General features: G+C 36.1%; 1 protein-coding gene across 1 annotated transcript in view; it reads left to right on the top strand.

Moving 5' to 3' along the window:
- The window catches only part of LOC149410419 (serine protease inhibitor dipetalogastin), a 110,876-nt gene that overhangs the window by 72,763 nt on the left and 16,328 nt on the right, over window positions 1-21,785 (top strand). Inside the window, exons 3-4 of the mRNA XM_089648907.1 lie at window positions 16,178-16,309; window positions 17,455-17,602. Coding sequence (XP_089505033.1) covers window positions 16,178-16,309; window positions 17,455-17,602 — 280 coding nt within the window. The remainder of the gene's footprint in view (window positions 1-16,177; window positions 16,310-17,454; window positions 17,603-21,785) is intronic.

Below are 21,785 nucleotides of genomic sequence, written 5' to 3' on the forward strand. Positions count from 1 at the left end.
TCAGATGTTAATTATTAATAAGTCGCTGTTCAAATCCGTCATCAATTTAATTTAATAATAAGAAGTGAAAATATAATAGGTGTCTAAAAGTAATTATTTTGAGCTTGATAAAAATAACACATTGCCCATTTTGCATCATCAAATCAATACAATTAAAACACCACAGCAAATTTTATTACTTTAACAAACCCTCTGATGTTTCTCTCGAATAACACAAAGATTTACCTCAACGCAAGGAAATACTATTAAATTTATGAGTTGTTAGGCAGGTATTAGTCACAAAAATCGTGGGATTTAACTTGACTTGCCACAACGAAAGAATAAAAAATAATTCTAATTTCAAATATGGACGGTTAACTTGAGAAGGTTTTCTCTTGGTTACCTGGTAAAAATAACCTAGTGGAATGTGATGTTTCAATCAACCAATCATGTCTGATTACGTCTAAAAGGGATCGAAATGACAATCTAGTCTCCTTCAATGGAAGCAATCTTACCAACATACCTTCCATTGATATGCCTGGTGTAACTCTAAGTGACCGGTTCAGGCAGGGAGCATTCTGGAGGAGGCCCACCACTTCCCCGCCCTGTTTTAGGTACTTATGGTACCCCTTCAGAGCTTTCGCAAGGACGCTAATTTTTTTTGATAAAACGCGTCTACTCGTAAGATTTCAAAACAAGACCTCCATAGGCAGGGAGCAGTACAACGCCCACAGATATTGCAGATAGTACACAACCGCTGACCCTGTACAAATCACAAGTGAATCCACACTGTTGAATTTGCCTCTGGTTTGGAGTCCCAAATACCTTTAAAAAAACCCTGATTCTGTGCAGAGACGTGCGGTCCGTTGGATAGATTTCTCTATCTTAACAAACGGATTGCAATGTTTAGAGCCCAGTCGTCAGGTAGGTGTGCTGTCCTTATTCTACCGGTAATCAATGGAAGATGACACTTTGACACCGGTGCATGGTCGGGAAACACGTCAAACGCATGTCCAACGGTTGACATTAGTCATGTAAGAATGGGTCGCTTTAACGATTCGTTCAAGTTCTTGAACAGCTTGGCTGTGGAACGATTTCTCAGCCTCTGCGTTTCTTGCCTCCTATAACATGGGTCACTTCATACTGCCTCCTGTCCTCAGAAAGAACCTTGTGTAGCAAAATATATCATAGGTACTTTATAGCTTGGCTGGATTATTATTTGACTAATTTTCTTAAAACAATACGTATGTACTGCACATCAGTTCTAATTTTAAAAATGCCACGCTCGTACACGCAATGAAAATACATAATATCGTATAAGGCTTGCATGAAAAAAGCAGTACCTACGAATAAAAAAGTCGGTAAGATGGATGTTGGCAATGTATCAGTTTGTTTATGCAAAGGACATTAAGATGAAGAAATGATAAAACAGGTTTACCGACAATTTTAAAACCGCTTGATGATTAAGTAGCCCATTATTCGAACCGTGGATGCGTTTACTAATTAATTAAAACGTAAAGAAAATGTTTAATTTACGCCTGCTTCCTAAAAGGAGTCCCGAATGATTAGAGTCGTCCGGGGCTGATGGGACTATTGCATTGTTTGAGACTGAAGGGGACAGGGAAGAGAACGAGGTGAAGAAGAGGAAGATTGGATGTATCTTCTATTCAGATCTGGTCCCGAGGGAAATAATTTCCTTCAGGGCCTATATCATATCTGGGGATGCTGTGTGGAGGGTCTTTTAAGGAAAAGTAGGAGAGGAAGTTCTGGGAAGTAAAAAGATACGAGGGGTGGGTAGGAATCTGGGCGTACGTATAGATGAATGAATGAATCCATCCCTCCCACTGCGATGCAAGGAGTTTGGTTGAGAGGGCCCGGCTGTCGAAAGGTCTCCCAAAATCAGTCTCTTCCGATCCGGCCCGCCATGCAGCTATCTCGCCATCCGCTGCCAAGACCTGGACAAACCTCACCCCATGACCCTGGGCACCCCTGCTAAGTCACTTATTTGTTATTTTTACAAGCAATAATTATTAGCCTGAAACACTCATCCACATTGAAAAATCTCATGATAAAAGATACATGACGCCAACGGGACTTGAACCCGTGTCCTTTCGATTTCCGGTCGACAGCTCTGACCACTGAGCTATGGCGGCTTATCTCTTATCCGCGAAATAATTCAATATATACTAGTGTTTCATTCAACAATTACTGCTTGTTACATTGTTTCACCTGAAAACAACCAACTTTACTTCATATGAGAAAGGCATTGTAAGTGCTAACTCTCTCACTAGATGGCGTCGAGACAAATTGTCTACATTTTAATTGTTACCCTTTGTGCTATGCATAAAAAAGTTTACCAAAAGAATAACACTTATTTGTTGTCTAATTTAAATAATAAGTCATGCATTATGAAATATATTCGCGTTCCCTCTAATATTCGTATTTACAAAAAGCTCCCCCTGTCAAACCATCCTCAGTAATCTTCGGAACCTTAACCGCTCAGCCAATAAAGTCGTCAAAGAGAAGAGAGTTTAATAATCATAATAATCGCTAATCTAGCGATATAATTAGTTAACATTATAGACGAAAGATTGCTCTTACGCTTTCGTTTAAGCTATTAATATTTATGTTTAGGATGTACCTACATATCTGCTATTTCTCAGTAATTTACGAAGCTATTAAACGTCCAGTGGCGTCCCACAGTAAACGCTGTTACAGGGCGTGGGTTGCCTGCAGATGTGAAGTATTTTCTCTTTAAATGCCCCATTTATCAATATATTATAATGGTCTGTATGCTATTTACTCAGTGCATTCCGTTCCCCGTTGAGTTCAGAATGTGAGTGCGGAATGTTCCTGTAGGGTGGGCGATTGGCAGTTCGCAATAAACTGTTCAATTTCTTATTACCTACTTCCATGTTTTAAATATGCCAATTTTCCTGTCGTAAAGTTATCGACATAATTGGATTTCCTTCACAAACTCTCCTATTTGACAGCTAACAAACACTTTGATAATTGATTTAATACCGAACAGACCGAGGGTCGGTTTAGTATTGAAAAGGCATTAGTCAGTTTAAGGTAATATTTACATATATAAGGATTTAACAAACAATAAATGCTCCATCGTGATTATTTTTTGTGTTTTAATGCCGTATTATTTCTAGGGGGGCTACGCCAAAACTAAACGCCAAAAAACAGACTAATTCGACTATTTATTTTACTGAAATAAGAGGATTAACGCGTGCAACTCAATATAACTACTTTATATATAAAATTTGCCCTGATAATATAATATAACGCTGTCTGACACGTTGGCTAAAGTAGGAGGAAGCGGAAGACGGCACAATAACCCAAAAAAGAATGACTATAATTCTTTTGGACGGGATGTACATGGTGTTTTGGGGTAAAGTGCGATAAATTCGAGAGGTGATTCTACAAGATGGTAGAAGTAAAAAAGATAAATAACTTTTTTCGGATTTTTCAGAATTTTCCCCCACAAAAATATTTGTCCATAGAAGAATATTTTTTCCCGTCCCAAAAATTCACCTAAAAACTACCTTAAAAATGTATATTTATTTTTTACTTATATCATGCAGGAAAAACCCCGAAGTTTGCTCACTTTTCCCCGGACATCCACACATACACACCCAGAACGCACTTCTCTTGTTTATCAGCGATCCTAAGCAACCTTCCTCGTCTCCGTCTCCTTCCATTCCCGCTAACTCTGGGTAGTTGGGAATTTAAAAATCATAAAAAGTCAGTGTAATGAATTGCGTAGTAGTTAAAATATATTCTGCATGTTCACTGCTGAAGAAAAGCAATAGCAAGCAGAATATAAGGCTCCGTTGTTTTGTTTATATCACTATTGCATATTAAATAAGATAATTTGTTCATACGTCAATGCCATGTCAAATAAGAGAATTTGTTCATACTACTATACCATGTTAAATAAGAGAATTTGTTCATACCACTGAACCATGTTAAATAAGATAATTTGTTCATACCACTATACCATGTTAAATAAGATAATTTGTTCATACCACTGTACAATGTTAAATAAGAGAATTTGTTCATACCACTATACCATTTTAAATTAGAGAATCATACGAAAAATACTTATTTATATCGAGGGAATTTATTTATTTACTAACGCTCTTCACATGGGCTTTTACACAGGAATAGTAAAAAATATACTTAACTGCGCTGCTTAATTAAAAATTTCTTACATTTGTTTAGTGATAAATTGAAGATTTCCACTAACTCCGCATAATTATGATTTCCCTTAGTAGCATTCTGGGCAATGAAGAATACATTTATATGGTAGTTAGTCTGATAATAAATAAATAAATTCCAACCTCTAGTATTTCGTATTAGAATCCGACAGCTTATCAATGCAAGCTATTCAGGACTGGACTGGCTATAATTCATGTAATTACTTTTCAACTCGGCATCTAACTAGAGATTAACATCTTTTGGGGGGAAACCAACTCTTGCTTAGTAATTGTAGCAAGGCGGGACGACGGGACGACGCCCTTGCACGGAACGACGCGACGCCTCATTCGGGCAGCTTCGTGACTCCTCGGATTTTTCCGCCCAGCCGCCAAAACTCTGTGCAGGGAATGCTCATCGAAGAGTAAACTATGAGGGATGTTTTGATGTCCTGGAGCTTATCTCAAATATTTTTCTTCATTCCAAGATTTTTTTTGCAGTAAAACTTTATTCAGTGTCAATATTTTCAATATAACTTATAGTACGATTTAACAGCGTTGTATAAAGATTTATATATTTTTATTAGTAAAACTATTGTACATAACCTTACTCGTATAGTCAGGTTTTACAAGAGGTTATTTAATATACGAGTTAAACTGCTCTTCCATTATAAGCATTTGCTTGTGGAGAAAGAGGAGTGTGGATTTAAAAAAAATATCACTTAACTCTTACAATACCAGAGTTCCTCCTGAGGAACATGAACAAAACAATTAATATCTTTTTTTTTGTTATTTGTTTTTGGGGTATTATGCCGTGTTGCGCTAACTCCTTCTTTAGCCAACGTTTCGGACAGCATTGCAGTGTCCATCATCAGGGCAGTATATATTATTAAATAACACATCTGCCCTGATGATGGACACTGCAATGCTATCCGAAACGTTGGCTAAAGAAGGAGTTAGCGCAACACGGCATAATACCCCAAAAACAAATAACAAAAATACTTTTGGCCGTGAAAATCTTAAATCATATTCAATTAATATCTTTTGATTATGTCAAACAAATCGCCGAAATTTTCAAATGATTGTTTAAGGTGTTATGAAGCTTAAAATATGCTAAATATGAAAATAAAAGTGCGGTTCTAAAAGGGTTAAATAATATATTATGGTGCTAGCATAATTTTGTGAAATAGTATACATTTAGTGGAGTCGATTTTTTTCCCAAATATATATATATAAAAGTGAAAAATATATGTATACATCGTAATCATTATTATGAAATTAAAACACAAAAAAATTATAATAACGATGAAATAATTGTTTCAACGTCAAAAATATAAACATTTTACATTTTCACTTCCTTCATATCAATTATATAATAAAAATCAATTTAGATGTTTCACATCCGCCAGTAATCCCGTGACGGCTATTTTTTTAAAGAGTTTAAAACTTAAAAGGGAAGTATGTCGGTATAACTTCAGAATGGTTTCTCCTGCAGCGGGCGCGGGCGGTCATGCCAGGAATTCATATCGCGGCATTAGAGGGGAGCCACGCGACCTTCACTGACCTTGGCCTTGCGGGCCGGTCGCGCTCAACAATGTGGCCGGTCGCACTGTACCTACTGTACCTGTACAGTACACCACATAGCGTACAGCGCACGATGCAGCGGAGAGCAGGCAGTGGTAAAGCAATCCATTGCAGGATAACACTGTTCGTATGCCAGGCACGTAAATTGAGCACATGTACCAGGAACTAAAGCTCTGTGAAAATGTCCTGGTAACTATCTAATATCTAACACACTATTTCTACGCAGGGGTAGACAGACATGATATAACTATTTTTTAAACACCAAAGTATAATATAAATATTCCAAGAGCCTGTGATATGAGTTACTAACTGTCGTAAATTTTGCCGTACGCTGTAATTTTCTTGTAATCTAAGGTTAAAGATTTGTCATACCAAGGGAGCCTAATATGTCGCTATACGAATTCCATCAAAACTGTGGTTTCAACAAATTCCCTTATTTAAGGCGATGCACTACATCGTGTAGTATTTTAAATCGAACCGCTATCAATAAAACCCCTTACATAGATGGCGATAACTTTTAAATTCCCGATTAACACCATCCGCCTGTTTTGATTTATGCAAGAAAAAAACATGGCCAAAAAGTGCCTTTTATTTTATTTTGTGGAGGTTGGATTTAATTTTTTTTTCGATCATTTTATAAATAACTTAATTTGTCACATTATACAATAAAATCATAACAAAAATGGGTTCGCAAGTAGGAGATTTTGAACTTTAAAGCAGTTTTCATAGGCTTTATACATTATTTTTTTCCGGGCTTATAAAAAGACTTTATCAAAAAAATATTCGATTATTTCGAAGGCCAAGATGTATTCTAATCGCAGTATTTAATTAAAACATCTGAAACATTTCTAGGCGACCAAATTTTAAAACCAAAAACACATGAATTTGCATTACTACGTAGAGCATCGCCTTAAAAAATATCATCACTTATTCTTATGAGAATTTAAAATTCACTTGAATTCGTGTTTGACTTCCCACATAGTGGTCTTCAGAAATTGGAACTTTAGATAAGATATTTTATAATTCACTTGAATTTGTGACTCCCCAGATCGTGGTTTTCAGAAGTTGAAACTTTAGATTAGATATTTTATAATTACGCTTGAATTCGTGCTTCACTCCCCAGATCGTACTTTCTGTGGTCTTCAGAAGTTATAACTTAATATTATATATTTGTTGATCCTCTCCATGTCCCTCTCTAAACAAATGTTCTCTCTTTCATCAAGTCATATCTAATTTTTTCTCCCTCGGTTCAACATTTAGTTTTAGTCTGAACTCAACTCCAATCTTCCATATAATTACATTGATAAAATTTTCGAAATTCGCCAAAACGAAAGACATTAAAAATAATGGTTTTCCTAGTGATCCTAGAGTCGCAAATATTGTCTGCAAATCGGTTCAATAATAATGGTAATCCATAGTTGACACAACTATTCGGAAATGGATTCTGAATAACTTGGTCTTTTCTATTGATATTGCCTCGAGGGACTCTGCTGGTTATCGATGCAGAAGCTTCCGCAATATTTAAACGCACTTAAGGAACATGTTCACTGCCCCCTTTTTCTCAATAGACTGGTGATATATAATAAATTGTTGCAATGTCACCCACGTAGTTATGTCAGACAGGGACAGGTAATTGGGTGGAGGAATGCAGGAACATAATATGTTAAAGGGAGATGAATATAGTTGTGTCAACAGGTTCTAAATACAAATGTACCCCAGGGTAGAGTTGACGTAAACATTACATAGAAAACTGTAGGTACCAATCATTGATGTATTATACTAGATTGGCCCTGTCTATATTAAATCCATTTTAAAAATGACCCCACATAGCGCGTACGTCACAAATATGGAGATGAACTTAACAACCCAACTCTGTTTAAACTCTTTGTACAACCGTTCAAACTCGTAAGCGAAAGCACGGAGAATTTGTTGTCAGAGGTGTTGTAATATTGACATAAAACCAAAAAGAAACTAACACTTACAGCAAATTTTATGTGCTGAATAAGGGCTGAATCAGGAAAAGAATTGATAAAAAACACAAAATGATTTTAATTTATTTTATTTGTGTTTTTGAATTTTATACAGGTCCTATAGAACCAAAAACGTTTATATTTTTATTACTGTGCATAGGTTTTTTTTTTAATTTACATTAATTTTAATTTTATTTTATTTTTATTTTTGTATTTATATAGAATGGTATATAAATATTGAAGAAAGCAATCACTTTGTGACTTGACATCATTTTATTTTTCTTTGGTTTTATTCCCAGTCGGGCTTTTGCATGCATTTTAATACAGAATATATCTAGTAAGCTATCGAAAATTATACAAAATAATTAAAGCTAATGAATATAAAATAATATTAGTAAAACGTTTAACAGTAACATAAAAATTATAGAGACTAGAACAACACTATGTAGCATTAAATAATCATACTACTATCATTCAATTAAAAGTTATTTTGTCTTCAACCACTTTGTTAGAATTGAGACATTGTGTCAACTAGTTTATCAACCTTCTTCAAGATAGCATTATTGAAAACTAACCTAAGTACTAAACGACTTTTCATTAAACATAATGTAAGATTAACATAAAGAGAGAGTAATGTTGCGTGTTCACAAGCGAGCTGAACCACGACTTATTAAGAAATATAAGATTGCTTCGTTCCTTTCCCATAATTCGTAGTTCGGCTCGCGTTCCGGTTCGCAAATGAATAAGCAGCAATGATGAGGACAGAGCTTTAGGGATCGTATGGGAGAGTGGTAAGGGGGAGGGGGTGGAGGTTACATGATTACAAAACATACTTATTTATTTATTTACGCCCGTTAAATAGAATTTTACGTGTTATTTACGGCATTCACGCACATCGGTTGTTGCAATTCTGGTAGAGGAACAACCGGCTTGTCGATTACAGAAGAAGTTTCAGCAGGATCCAGAACCAGTCCTGTTCGAGAAGAAACAATGATGGTATCTCTTTTCGCAGGACCTGTGGCCATGGTGGACAGCAACTGTCCAATAAACAACGACATTATCAATTAAAACCTGTTTTAAAAAAAAACTTAAAAATTAAAACCAATCAATACATAATAAACTTGCTTAAGTTTTCACACGAAAATCAAACCAAATAATTACCGGAATAACAGGCAAAGCTTTTCAGTCTACACATCGGAAGCCGCTTGCAGTTGAATAAATATGTTTGGCGTGAAAATTATTAGAGCAAACGCGGTTTCCTGCTGATGGTACCCAGTTATTGTCACATAATTGAATGCGGATTGCTTCTAACCATTTCTCCATTTTTTTCCGGTTTATGTGGAAACCTAAGCGAAAATACACAAAAATAAATGAAGTTATTAAATGACGCAATTTTATTTCTATCAATTCTTCTGCAAAAAATCGAAAAGGCGAAGCCCGAAAGGCAATGACGACTTAATACAACCCTGATTAGCAAAATGCACGGACCAAATAAATCACACATACACATGAGTTGTCGCGCCTCTCAATGCGTGTCAACGCTAGACGACTAATACATCCATAAGTATCACGCGTTGGTTGCGTGATTTTCGTATTCTCATCACGTGATAATAATTAACTTGAATCACCCTATTGGTCGAATCACTTGGAGGTGTGTTATGCATGTGACGTCACAAATTTGCCGGAAATAAATCTAATCTCGTTGAATTTTTCACATTTGTTAATACGCTGCCCTCAATCGATCTGTAAGGTACTGATATATTTTTGTATTCAGATAGCTGATTACATTTTCTAAAATAAAGTCCGTCATAGGTACAATCTAAAATATTTGGAACTGGGTTATTTTTGTGATTGAAAAAATGAACTTGCCCAGCATAGCTGACAAGCAAAATAGCTCAACTCTAGACCAACAAAAGGTAAAACGCAATGCACAGTGCCCATTTCGCATTGCGACACAATGCGTGCGCCTTTTCATAAATGTGCACGTGAACCAAAACAAAATTGAGTTGGTGTTATTTTTCACTTGTTACACCTAGTCTAGTTGTATTTAGTCTATGGTACCAATGCATTTATAATTTAGTCTACAGATTTACACGCAAAGAGAGTACGTTCTAAGAAAAGCGGAAAGCATGTTGCTACGTGTTGTTTAAATGATCTAAGTAAATCCTATATAATTAATTCTATAAACAGATGTCCACTCAGTTACTTTCTATTATTAATACCATCATTCAATGTACCTGTAATGATAGGAAAAAGTAATTTCTTCTTCTTGCTCTTGGTGGTCGCCGCAGGGCAACAAAATAACTCCGTACCTGGTATTTTACCAGACAGTACTTGACATAGAAACATCAGGTGAGTACCCTCAATCCATCGTGTAAGTTTTAATGACTTCTAAGAGTACTTGTAGAAATTGAAAGTTTGACAGATTCTTATATTAAATACAATTATTATGTCAAGATGTAGCAAACAAGATTTCACTTTAACAAAACTTTTTATTTATTTTAAAATAATTTAACTTTTTGGTGAAAAATTTTTTTTTTAAAGTTCTTTTGGACGTTTTTTACGACATGTTCTGTTGGTTGAATTTGTCCACACGAACACAATTCTGTTGGTTGAATTTGTCCACACGAACACAATTCTGTTGGTTGAATTTGTCCACACGAACACAATTCTGTTGGTTGAATTTGTCCACACGAACACAATTCTGTTGGTTGAATTTGTCCACACGAACACAATTCTGTTGGTTGGATTTGTCCACACGAACACAATTCTGTTGGTTGAATTTGTCCACACGAACACAATTCTGAGTCGTTTTGGCGCCATTAATCAGTTCACTTTATTTATACATAATTCAATTTCCTTTTAATATTTAATGATAATCGGTTGGCGTGTTCTTTTATTTGACGTAAACTTCGTTCCAGTGCTTAATTAAATTTGATCATAAAATGCTTAAGTCAACGAAGTGTGACTGTATATAAGTGTACCTACATAATAATAACAAGTTATTGTTATCCGGCACTTCTACTGTTGTTTTGATAAATTTCTTTTAAATTATCCTTCAATTACGTATCGTTACTTTCATACCTTCACTTTGCGTCTCCGGACCAATTTACAGTTTTCAGAACGCAGATACATCTTATTACTGACCAATCCGCCATGTCCGTGTAGAAAGATGGAAATCTCCCGAAACAGTTTTGTTGCAAAAAATAAGGATAAATACAGGGTCCAGAAAAAAACACGCAACATGCAATTTTGGCTGTAGGTGTATCGATGGTGTCAATAAACTTGGCGAAGAGTTAATTATGCAGGTGCATGCGGTTACAATAACAAAGTAGAAAGAATAATAATCCATTATTCGAAAAAACAACAAGCATTATTGCAGTTTACTTTTGCGTCGAAAAAGATCAATGAATGTTCCTGAAATGGGACTTACTTGGCAACGAATAGATTTTGCCAAGAAACCAGATGTTTTGCAAATCTTGCATTACTTGCTTTTAATATAGTGCTTATCTTTATTTATTGCAATTTTCTCTTGGAATGCTATGGTTCTATACGTGCTTGAAAACTTCGGCCGCAGTCGTCGACATGACTTGTTCAAGGTACCACACGGCAAAAAAGATGTTCTAGCACATAAATTAACTAAGATTGCTTTGGTTGTGTTCGGTTATGTTTGGCAGTGAATCATTAGTAAAATCCGACTTGGTAAAAACAGATGAAAAATATTTTATAGAACACTTTTGCTATTTTTTCTAGATCATTCGCAGAAATATCATCAAGATGCATCACTGTAGGAATACAATTAGTTTTTCGTAATGATTTTGAGTATGACCAGAACACCTTTATGTTATCTTGCAGACCACTTTGGACAGAGTTGATGTATGATTCATAACACTCATTTTGTATTTTTTTGTCATTTTTTTTAATTAAAGAATCCCTTACTATCCGACGGGTTATAATTTTTTTTTACCTTAGCTCTAAATTTTTTTTTCAAAGAAGAGCAATCAATTGCTGATTAAACCAGACAGGGTATTGATTTTTTGATTTAGAAACATATTATTTAAATGTTTTTATAATTATTTCCCACAATTTTTCATAAGGCAAGAGAACTATGCTATTCACATTTCTATTTTATAAAAGTGTTATCCAATTAACGGACAATAATAGATCCTGTTGACATTCATCATATGTTTTTTTTTTTATTATTTTTTTTATTTTATAGTGAATACCTCTCAAGAGTCGCAACTGCTCCCGTCTGGAGCCAGTGAGACTATGGCATCCCCAATTGGGGGATGTTGTGAGGCTGAAGGTAAGTGGGGAAGGGAAAGAGGAAGGTGGGGAAGTACCTGGCTATTCAGATCTAGTCACTAAACACGGCTAAAGCCATTTGGAGCAACGTTTCAATTCTGAATGGTGGTCTTACACCAGGGCGATACTGGTAGTATCTTCCACTCTGGAACGTGCCGCAAATATACTATATATTATTTTAATTAATTAATTGTGAAATAACACAAATCAATCAAATAAAATTTATTTGCGCACGCCGGGTTCGAACCCGCGACCTTCGGAATGGCAGTCCAATGCGTTACCACTGGACTATGTCTACGTCAAATATGTAGTCTTAACACAGTTGTTAGTTTTATCCAGAAAAACCGTCCTAAAAATACATTTAATTATGTATTTGTAGGCACATTCGTCATCACATAATTCATCTTTAGTGAATACCATTTTAGCATTTGGCTAAGGTTGGAGAGAATATGTTTTTGCATGTGTAAGCTTAAAGGCTTTTTTTGTACAAGGCAGTCAATTTGAAGTACATAGACCCCTGTTCTAAAATGATACACGATATATTTAGAATAATTAATCAATGGTTTGTCGTGGTTGCAAACCTACTACCAAGATTTGAAGATGCATAAAGTTTTATAAAGGGACAACTGTTTTTTTTATTATAAATTATGATTATTGTTTCTAACGTACTAATTATCACACTATTTCCCCGAAAGATGGGCAGATAGGATGGTAGCCACATATTTCTTGCTCTTTTCTCTGACCAGACTCTTGATTTCTGATGATTATTTGCTATTATTTGATCCATTTGCTTATCGTAAAGGTTTTTGGGAAATTCCTTTAAGACATGACACAATCGAGTGAAACAAATTCTTGAGTAGAATCATAACAAGTTTCGGATTAACTAAACAGACTACAAGATAAATTATTGTGAATGATGCAAGTAGTTGTAACACTGCAGATTTGTTTTGGTATCCCATCATAATATTAAAAGGTACTGCGTGATGGTTTGTGATTATGTCAAGTCGTAGAATTTAACCGTATTTTGGTTGTAATGATGAGAAGAAAGATAAAGAGCGTCGCCTTCGACAAAATTGGTTGTATGACGGTTCCTCGTTAACGATGTACTGTCGAAACCTCGACGTATAATTAGATCATCATGTTATTTTCAACGGTGTGAACGGAAGGGGTGCTTAAGTATGTTTTACCTCATATCTTTAAGCGTTGTTTTCCTCACACTGTGCGAACCTTGCAGGAATAAATATTCAATTTGTTACAGCAGCAAGGATGACGTTAATCAGAAATTTTCATAACATAACACAGTGGTCTGAAGTCAACAGCCGGATTGATTTCATTCAGCCTATTTACCTAGACTTAAAAATACTTCCACACAACTCTGTCTTAATCCCCCTGGCTCCTTACATACTCATGCATTTTCCGATACTTCATTTTTCAAGCAAGCAATTTAAAGCAAGCAGAAGAATCTAACACTGAATATGCATTGTGCATTATCTATTCAGTGTTGTCGGTTAACCAAACTGTTCATTCCTGCAAATACCAAGTCACGACAGTCGACTCTTCGATCAGCATCAGCTATCGAAAGGTTGGAGGAATCAAAGCACTTTCCAGATACTAAGTTCTAAGATTTTACTTCTAATAGTATATCACACGAACGAAGTCCGATTAAAGACACAAAATAACTCGAAACTCATCTCCTAGATCAGTGTTTTTTAATCTGTGGGTCTCTCCCTTATTGGGGGGGTCGCCGGCAAAAGGAAAAAGGCGAGGTTCTAACTACAATAAAAACACTATTTCAGTGAGAAGGATGGGCTTGTTTATTTTTCAAAAATAAACGCAGCCTTACTAACTTACCTCGTATTGACTTTCAAAGCTCTCGCGGCTTCCTTGCAAAAAGATTGAAAAACCCTGCTCTAGATGACTGTATATAACAAAAGAGTTGAAATCCTCCCTTTAGAGCTACAGTCTTTTATTTATTTTCATTATTGATTTTTCTCCGAAAACCTTGAACCTTTTAACTGCCGAAATATCGATGATTTTATTTGGTAAATACCTAATATAAGGCTAATTTTTTTGCAGAAATTCAAATGTTAGATTTGCATCAAATGGCCGTTCAGCGCCATTTTGTTTTTTGACATTTGTAAAGTTCTCGTCAAGCACCGGTTCTAGGTGCGTTACAGCTTTCTATCAAATTGTAATAAGCTGACAAGCTCAACAACATGGTAGTTGTCCCATATGCTGATCACAATTTGTTCAAAAGCTAAAACTGTTAGAAGCGGCATTGTCAAGCAAACAAAATGTCGCCGAATGGCCATTTGATGACTTTGTCACTCGTGAATTTCTGCGAAACAACCGGGCCTAAGTATCGCCTTGATGAAAGACTAACAATCAAAATGTAGAAATTGCTTAAATATGGCATAAAGCCATTCACTTTGGTGAACAGATCTGAATAACCGGGTACTAAATCCCAACTTTCCTCTTCAATCTCCTTCTCCTCCCCACTTTCTTCAGTCTCACATCATACACCAACTAGGGACAGTTCGACTTTAGCCGCACAATCCGTGTTCCTACACCATTCATCCGATTTCGCTGAAAAATTAGGTAAAATGAGACGTAAGTGTTGAATGAGTGTGAGAATGTATGACTTGGAAGTAAATGGTTTAAGAGGTCGAGGACGCCCGAGGAAGACATCGAATAAAATACAATAAAACTATTTCCACCCCCAAAATGCACGGTTATCAACTTTACCCCAAACCATTTATAAGTCAGCTAGTTGTTAATATAAGCCGCGAGTCATGTGATACACTGAAAACCTCATGTGAGTACGAACATCTTGACAGTAGCACTTAGCTGATTAGACCGAGTCGTGTCGTGACCGCTCCCACTTTAGTTGGAGGTTGAAGCAAATGATTGATGAACTGACGGTAATGCGCCCGTAGATTAGTGCCTCCAAATTCGGAAACCTATCTCCATTCACTGGTCAGACAGCTCTGGGAGAAGCGTGCCGCTTTTTACATCACAAACTTGCCTCGGCAACTGATATCTTAGTTAGGCTAATGGCTTTTTAACACCCTTTTGTGTTGGGTCTCTCTTACAAATATGGGCACCATAACCTCCGTTCTTGCCTGGAAAATAATGAATGTTTTGTCTCGTGAATAGAGTGAAGTAACTGTGTGGTTTTCTCTATATTTGGTACGTCTTATGGGTTTGGTGTGACATAATAGACTTCTAGGTCTTTACTAACAAAGCTGCCTCTTGGCTTTCCCCGTTTTTTGCTGGTCATCTGTGTGTCGCTATATGGTGCCTATACAACTCTTCCAAATGGGAATTGATTATGAAACGTTATTTAATGCAAATGGTTCTCTGATTCACCCGTGCGACCAACTAGTAGTGAAAATCATAATCTTTCCAGTCTTTGAGTGATTTTTTAATACTCTCAGTATCGATGCCAGACTACCATAATTCAGAATCGAAACGTTGCTTGTCATTGCCACAGCCGTTATCGTGATTAATTTTTGGGTTGTGTTGCGCTTTTTCCTTCCTAAGCCAACGTTTCGGTCAGCGTTACAGTGTCCATCATCGGAGGAGATGTAGAGACTGAACCGGTATTTAATAATGAATTAAATTAATGTGGTTTTTGGCGTTAAGTTTTGGTCTTCCCTTTCTCACCTTATTTAGCCTCACAACATACCACAATTGGAGACAATTCCACTGACCGTGGACAGTCATGAGCAGTTGCGTGTTATTCACATAAAAAAATGTTCTTGTAAATAATAAGTTCCTTTTCACAACAAAACATTGTCTCTTTATTTAAACTAAAAACTCTTATGTTTAGGAACGAGTATGTAGGACGGCCTGGAGGCTAAAGGACCTCTCTATTGTGCTCTCAAAATCTCTGGGTGCTTAAATCCTGCTGGCCCACGTTGGTTCTGAAGATGGAGGGGCAAATCGATGTACTATCGACATCGTAATCTGTCGGATAAGTCTACAATATATCTACAGACACCTATGTCATTTAGCTCGAACTATCACTATAATTATAAAAATACTAAACATACAAACGTCTTCCAATTATTATCTAGTAATGTTTGTTTCTTCCCTGCATTTACTTGACCACATTTTTCTTTGTCTTTCTAGGAGCCCTATCAGCCCGAGACGCCAACTGCCCGAGGATATGTCCCGCGGCTCTTCAAGGAGACCCAGTCTGCGGGTCCGATGGCATCATCTACCCTTCGCTGTGTGACATGAGGAAGAAGACTTGCGGCAAAGGTAAGTTCATATTATAGGATCTATATTGTATGACAAAAAATTTCGCTGTAGGTTACCTGTTCAGTTAAGCAGTCTGCTATTACAATTGGGCACGCATGGATACGGAGAGACCGGTTGAGGGAAACCCTTTGAAGCCTCTAGCTGGATTTCGTCGACCCTGTGCCTTTCACAGCAGCGGGGAGGACGGATTCACACGTCCATCACTCCTGGACACACTGACCCCAAGATTCCTGCCCAACCCCCTTACTTTTTTCTATCCCAGAATTTCCTATTTTTGTAATTGAGAGTTTTGTTTGACGTGAGGATGGCGTATGCAAGAAATTCGTACTTAATACATTTGAAAATATAAATTATTCTGTTATGTTTTGTGAAGTCACTTGGAAAATCTGTAGCGAGAAGTTCGGGTGTTTATCTCAAAACTGCGAATGTTTTTCACATTCGTATGGTGGAATTCAAAATGGATACAAGGGTTATTCAGGCAGTTGACTTCTCTGGAAATTACTCGAATGTACGTTTTAAAGTGGACAATTGTAAGCTAAGAACTGTTAGTTAATATTTTTTTATAAAAAAAAATATATAAATACATAATATATTAAACTGTTAACATATTTTTCATAAAAAATACAGTAATTTTTTTTACTAAGGGTAAATAAATAATAAATGTTTCTTGATGTTAAATAATACCTCCCTGATTGAGAATAAGTGGTGTTTAGGGAGGGATTTATTGTTTTGTTAAATTTTTTTGTTATAAGGATCTGAATAAACTGCGAAGATCGGTGAGCTTTGTAGTTACTACGAAGATAATAATAATAAAATTTGGGTCATTTATATAGCGCCGTTTTCGTGAAAAATAGCCTCAAGGGCGCTGTAAAAATGCCTTAGTAAAAACTTCAATTTCGATCATAAATACGTCATGTTCGTAGATACTGAAAATTGTCCGTTTGATGTAGACGTTTCGTACAGTAAACATAATGATGTTTATATTGTTTATTCTGAAAACAAGGTATAAGATTGCTTATTACATTACCACTAAAAAGTGCACATGCACGGAGGTATAAACTATTGTGGGGTTTTAGGTTGACTTGCCAGTGAATTGACAACATTAATAAATAGTCTCCATGGTTAAAAAGTTCCTATTTCCGCAGGCATCAAGCTGACCACGGACCCCAACACGTGTGTGCGCGCGCACGGCTCCAAGTGCGAGCATCGCTGCTCCTCGGAACGGGACCCCGTCTGCGGGACAGAGGGCAGGACCTATCTCAACAGGTGCATGCTTCAGGTGGAGATATGCAGGTAAACAAACATACACATACCATCAGCACCTAGTTGATAGCGCTAACATAACTTCAGCAATGTTCAAGTAAGATGGAAAGAGTTAATTGTATATAAGTAGTTGCACTTGGTAAAGCTCTCTCTTTCTCTTATCACAGATCTCAGCCAGAATGGACGCTAGTCTCAGTAACATCCATATTCATTGAATCGCGTATTAAAGTAGTTATTGTAAATCTAAGAGTAAATCCTACAGTCTCATCGTTAATGGTAAACATTGGCGCAGCCGGCAGGATAAAACAAGTACTAAAGTTTTATTTATTTTTATATTAACTCCACACAGGAGGCCAAAAAATAGGAGAAGAAAATAATTTCCCTCAGGGCCTATGTCATCTTTGGGGATGCTGTGTGGAGGGTCTTTTTGTGGAGAGGAAGGAGTGAACATGGGTCTTGAAGAGTCCCATGTTGTAGGAGGGAGGAAACACAGAAGCCGGCAGTTCGTTCCACAGCCGAGCTGTTGAACCTAAGAACAAATCGTAGAAGCGACCCGTTCTCATGTGACAAATGTCAACCGTGTACAAATGTTGGGCGCGCGTTTGGCGTGTATCCCGACTACGCACCGGTGCCGAAGGGATCAATGACGCTAGTTCCTCAGAGCATCTTCCATTGTAATACCGATAGAACAAGGGCAGCATACCTACCTGACGCCTATGCTTTAGAGCATTGGACTTTAGAGCAAACGGACTGCAATGTTTAGAGATTGCAGTCCGTTTGTTAAGATTTAAAGTGCCAGGTTTTTCCCTCCCTTGGAAAACGCAAACCTTTCTAAACCGCATCCGGTGCAGTAACAGTCATGAATATAACTCACAAATGGGGTTTAAAGGATTCTGGATTGTGTGAATGTGGACACATTAAAACAGCGAATGTCCGCTTCATCAGTTTTCCGGAGGCACATATGTGCTGAACCAAATGACCCCGATGCCATCGAATGCCTGAAAAACCTTTTTCGTTTTGTGTACTTGTGTACTTTCTCGATTGTGAAATAGTCGCCCAACTGTCGCGGCAACAAAAGTCGCTTGTGTGCGCCTCTCCTTACTGCGTGAGCTAGAACTAAAGAATTCTCAACAGAAAAGAGAACCAATCTCAACAGTTGCAAGTAAACACGTGTATATTATGTTGTAGGTACTTTCTTCCCAACATTTCACAATATTTGCATAATAATTCAGTCCTCGTTCCACAGTCGAAATACATATTTCCTGAAAAGATACACTAAACGTTAATATAATCTGCTCTGTGTATTCTTATTACTTAGTTATTTGCTGTAACTTTTCACACTCAATCGATAGTTAACTTTCTTGTTTGTAATATCACCGTGAATATGTAAAATATTTACCGTATTTAAAAAAAAATGGGAAAATAAGTAGACAAATAAGTTTTAACCTAGATATTCGTGAATCAAAGACGTGGGAACTAGTTTCACAGTATCTTATATTTGTGCTAAGCATCTAGCAAGTTATTATAATATATCGATGGTGTTAAATAAATGATAAATTCAGATTTATAAATTGATATGAGCCATGCAAGTTGCATGTATGTCAATAAATAGTTTCAACTTTAAAATGTGTACCCATCAATTGCATATATTAAAGATAACTAAATAAGAGTCATGAATATGAATAGAATAATGCTAAAATTACACCTACCTAGACAGTGCATTCGGCCGAAAGCTCGGCTGATGTATATATGTCCTAGTGCAGGTGTGGCGAACCTTTTTGGGCCCGCGTGCCAAAAATCCTCAAATATTATTTTTAGATTGTGTGGCGTGCCCAAGCTGCAAAAAAAATTAATCAAATAGATAAAATAAAGATGTTTTTTTTTTTAAATTTTATTCATAAGCTTAAAAATTACAATAGAGTTTCATAAAAATAAAGTCATAATCAATAAATGTACATATTAGTTATTTTTGTTGTTTGTTTTTGGGGTGTTATGCCGTGTTGCGCTAACTCCTTCTTTAGCCGACGTTTCGGACAGCGTTGCAGTGTCCATCATCAGGGCAGATCCGGTAGATCCGAAGACACATCTTCGGATCTACCGGATCTGCCCTGATGATGGACACTGCAACGCTATCCGAAACGTCGGCTAAAGAAGGAGTTAGCGCAACACGGCATAACACCCCAAAAACAAACAACAAAAATGCTTTTGGCCGTGAGAATCTAAAAACTTACCATATTAGTTATTCATCAATGAGATTTTTGCTGTTGTACATTCGATGACAAATTCTTTATATCTGGATCATATTTCGTCACTTTTAGTAACACACACGACCAACTGGATTCATCAGTCATTCTCGTTTTTGAATCACATTTTATGAAATTTATTTCTGAAAATAATGACTCACAAGCATATGTAGAAGAGAAAATTGATAATATTGCTCTCGCTAGTTTTTTTGAATCGCTAAAGATTTTTGGAATGGCTTTCCAAGTTCTCATTATTTCTTCTTCTGCATTTTTATTATTTATGTTCGTTAATCGATCGCTTTCAATAATTTCCCAATCATTTCTCAAATCAACAAATTTTCGTTTCCATAGGGAACTCGATTGGAATTCGATAAATTGCATTTAAAATTTTCTAGATTTAGCCACTCGAAAATCTCCAAATTGAGGTCATAAAATAATAATAATAAATAATACTTGGATGACTTGTATAGCGCCGTTTTTGTGCAAAAACACCTCTATTATACTGATAGTGTGTCTGGATATAAAATAAATTTTGATATCTTTTCAAATCTCCTGAATTGTTTGAATCTTGAAGAAAACTCGTTGATTATCGATTGAATAACTACAGAAAATGCTGGTGTTAATTTGATTTGATCTGGCTTTTCTTCTGCAAAAAGTTTTTTTTGTATTTGGGAAATATTTGAAGGTGTTAGATACAACGTCACGATCAAAAATTTGTAATTTAGCTTGAAATGCTTTGATTAAATCAAACATAACAATAATTGTTTTGTTAACGCCTTGCTATTTAATATTTAATTCATTTAAATGTAAGCACAAATCAGTAAAAAACATTAATTTTGAAAGCCATTCGAGGTCTAGTCTAACTCATTATATTTTTCAATGAGATTCTCATTTATTAAAAAAAGCCTAACTTCTTCCAAACACTCTTTTCTTTGAATCTTTGAAGAACTTTTCCACGACTTAACCATCGCACATTGTTGTACATAAGTAAGCCCTTATATACTGAGTTTACCTCATTTAACAATTCTAAAAATTTTCTTTGTTTAATCCGCAAGCGTAAAAAAAATATTCCTATCGATTTCTCTGGAAAAATTGTCAGTTTCGGCGGGGAACATTGAATGAAATTTTCAAATGTAACGTAAGTTAAATTTGAGTTGAAACAACCCAATTCTGGTTTGAAAAAAATCAACAGAATGACTGTTACATTTGAAAAAAAAAGAAGAATATGAACGATTGTTCAGATATTTTTGGAACAACTGGTCAAATCAAAAAAAATATTTTTTAAACTTAAAAATTAAAAAAAAAAATTGAACTTGGAAATCGTTAGTGTGCCATCCAAATGATCAAGCGTGCCACCTCGGGCACGCGTGCCCTAGGTTCGCCACACCTGTCCTAGTGGATAGAAAAGCAAGGTCGGTCTAGTAAGTACCCCTTGCCCCTGCAAAACTCAATTCAGCGCATCACTTTAAACCATTGAACTGACTCGCCCACTGTCTCTTCTATATGTGAACACCTCGTATAGAAGAGACAAAGAAGATAAATATTAACAAATGAACATGTATTACATTTATATAATTATACACAAATTTCGACTACCATAATACGGACATGTGTCTAGTGTGGTAGTCGAAAACCATGTAAAAAACTATATACAAATATATTTTACGAATAAAGGAAAGAAAAAAAAAAAAAAAAACTCTACTCTCCAATAACTTTCTAGGCCGAGTAACAAAGACTCGGTCGAGCACTCGGCAGGCGAAAATCGGGCATTATCCTATAGAACCAGTTGTCCACACTGTTTACCGACTATAAGAAATGCATAGAACATTTCAAATTTGAGAGATTAAATGAACGTCGTCCTGTAATGGCATAAAATTACTATTCAAAATTATAAATAAGCATCTTCCCCCTGGCCACAATAAAAATCAATATCAGTCACCGTATACTAAGAAATCCAGAAAGTTTCTATA

The sequence above is a fragment of the Hesperophylax consimilis genome, chromosome 28 (assembly GCF_061612785.1).
Source record: "Hesperophylax consimilis isolate HC1 chromosome 28, BYU_Hcon_1.0, whole genome shotgun sequence".
NCBI classification, from domain to species: domain Eukaryota; kingdom Metazoa; phylum Arthropoda; class Insecta; order Trichoptera; family Limnephilidae; genus Hesperophylax; species Hesperophylax consimilis.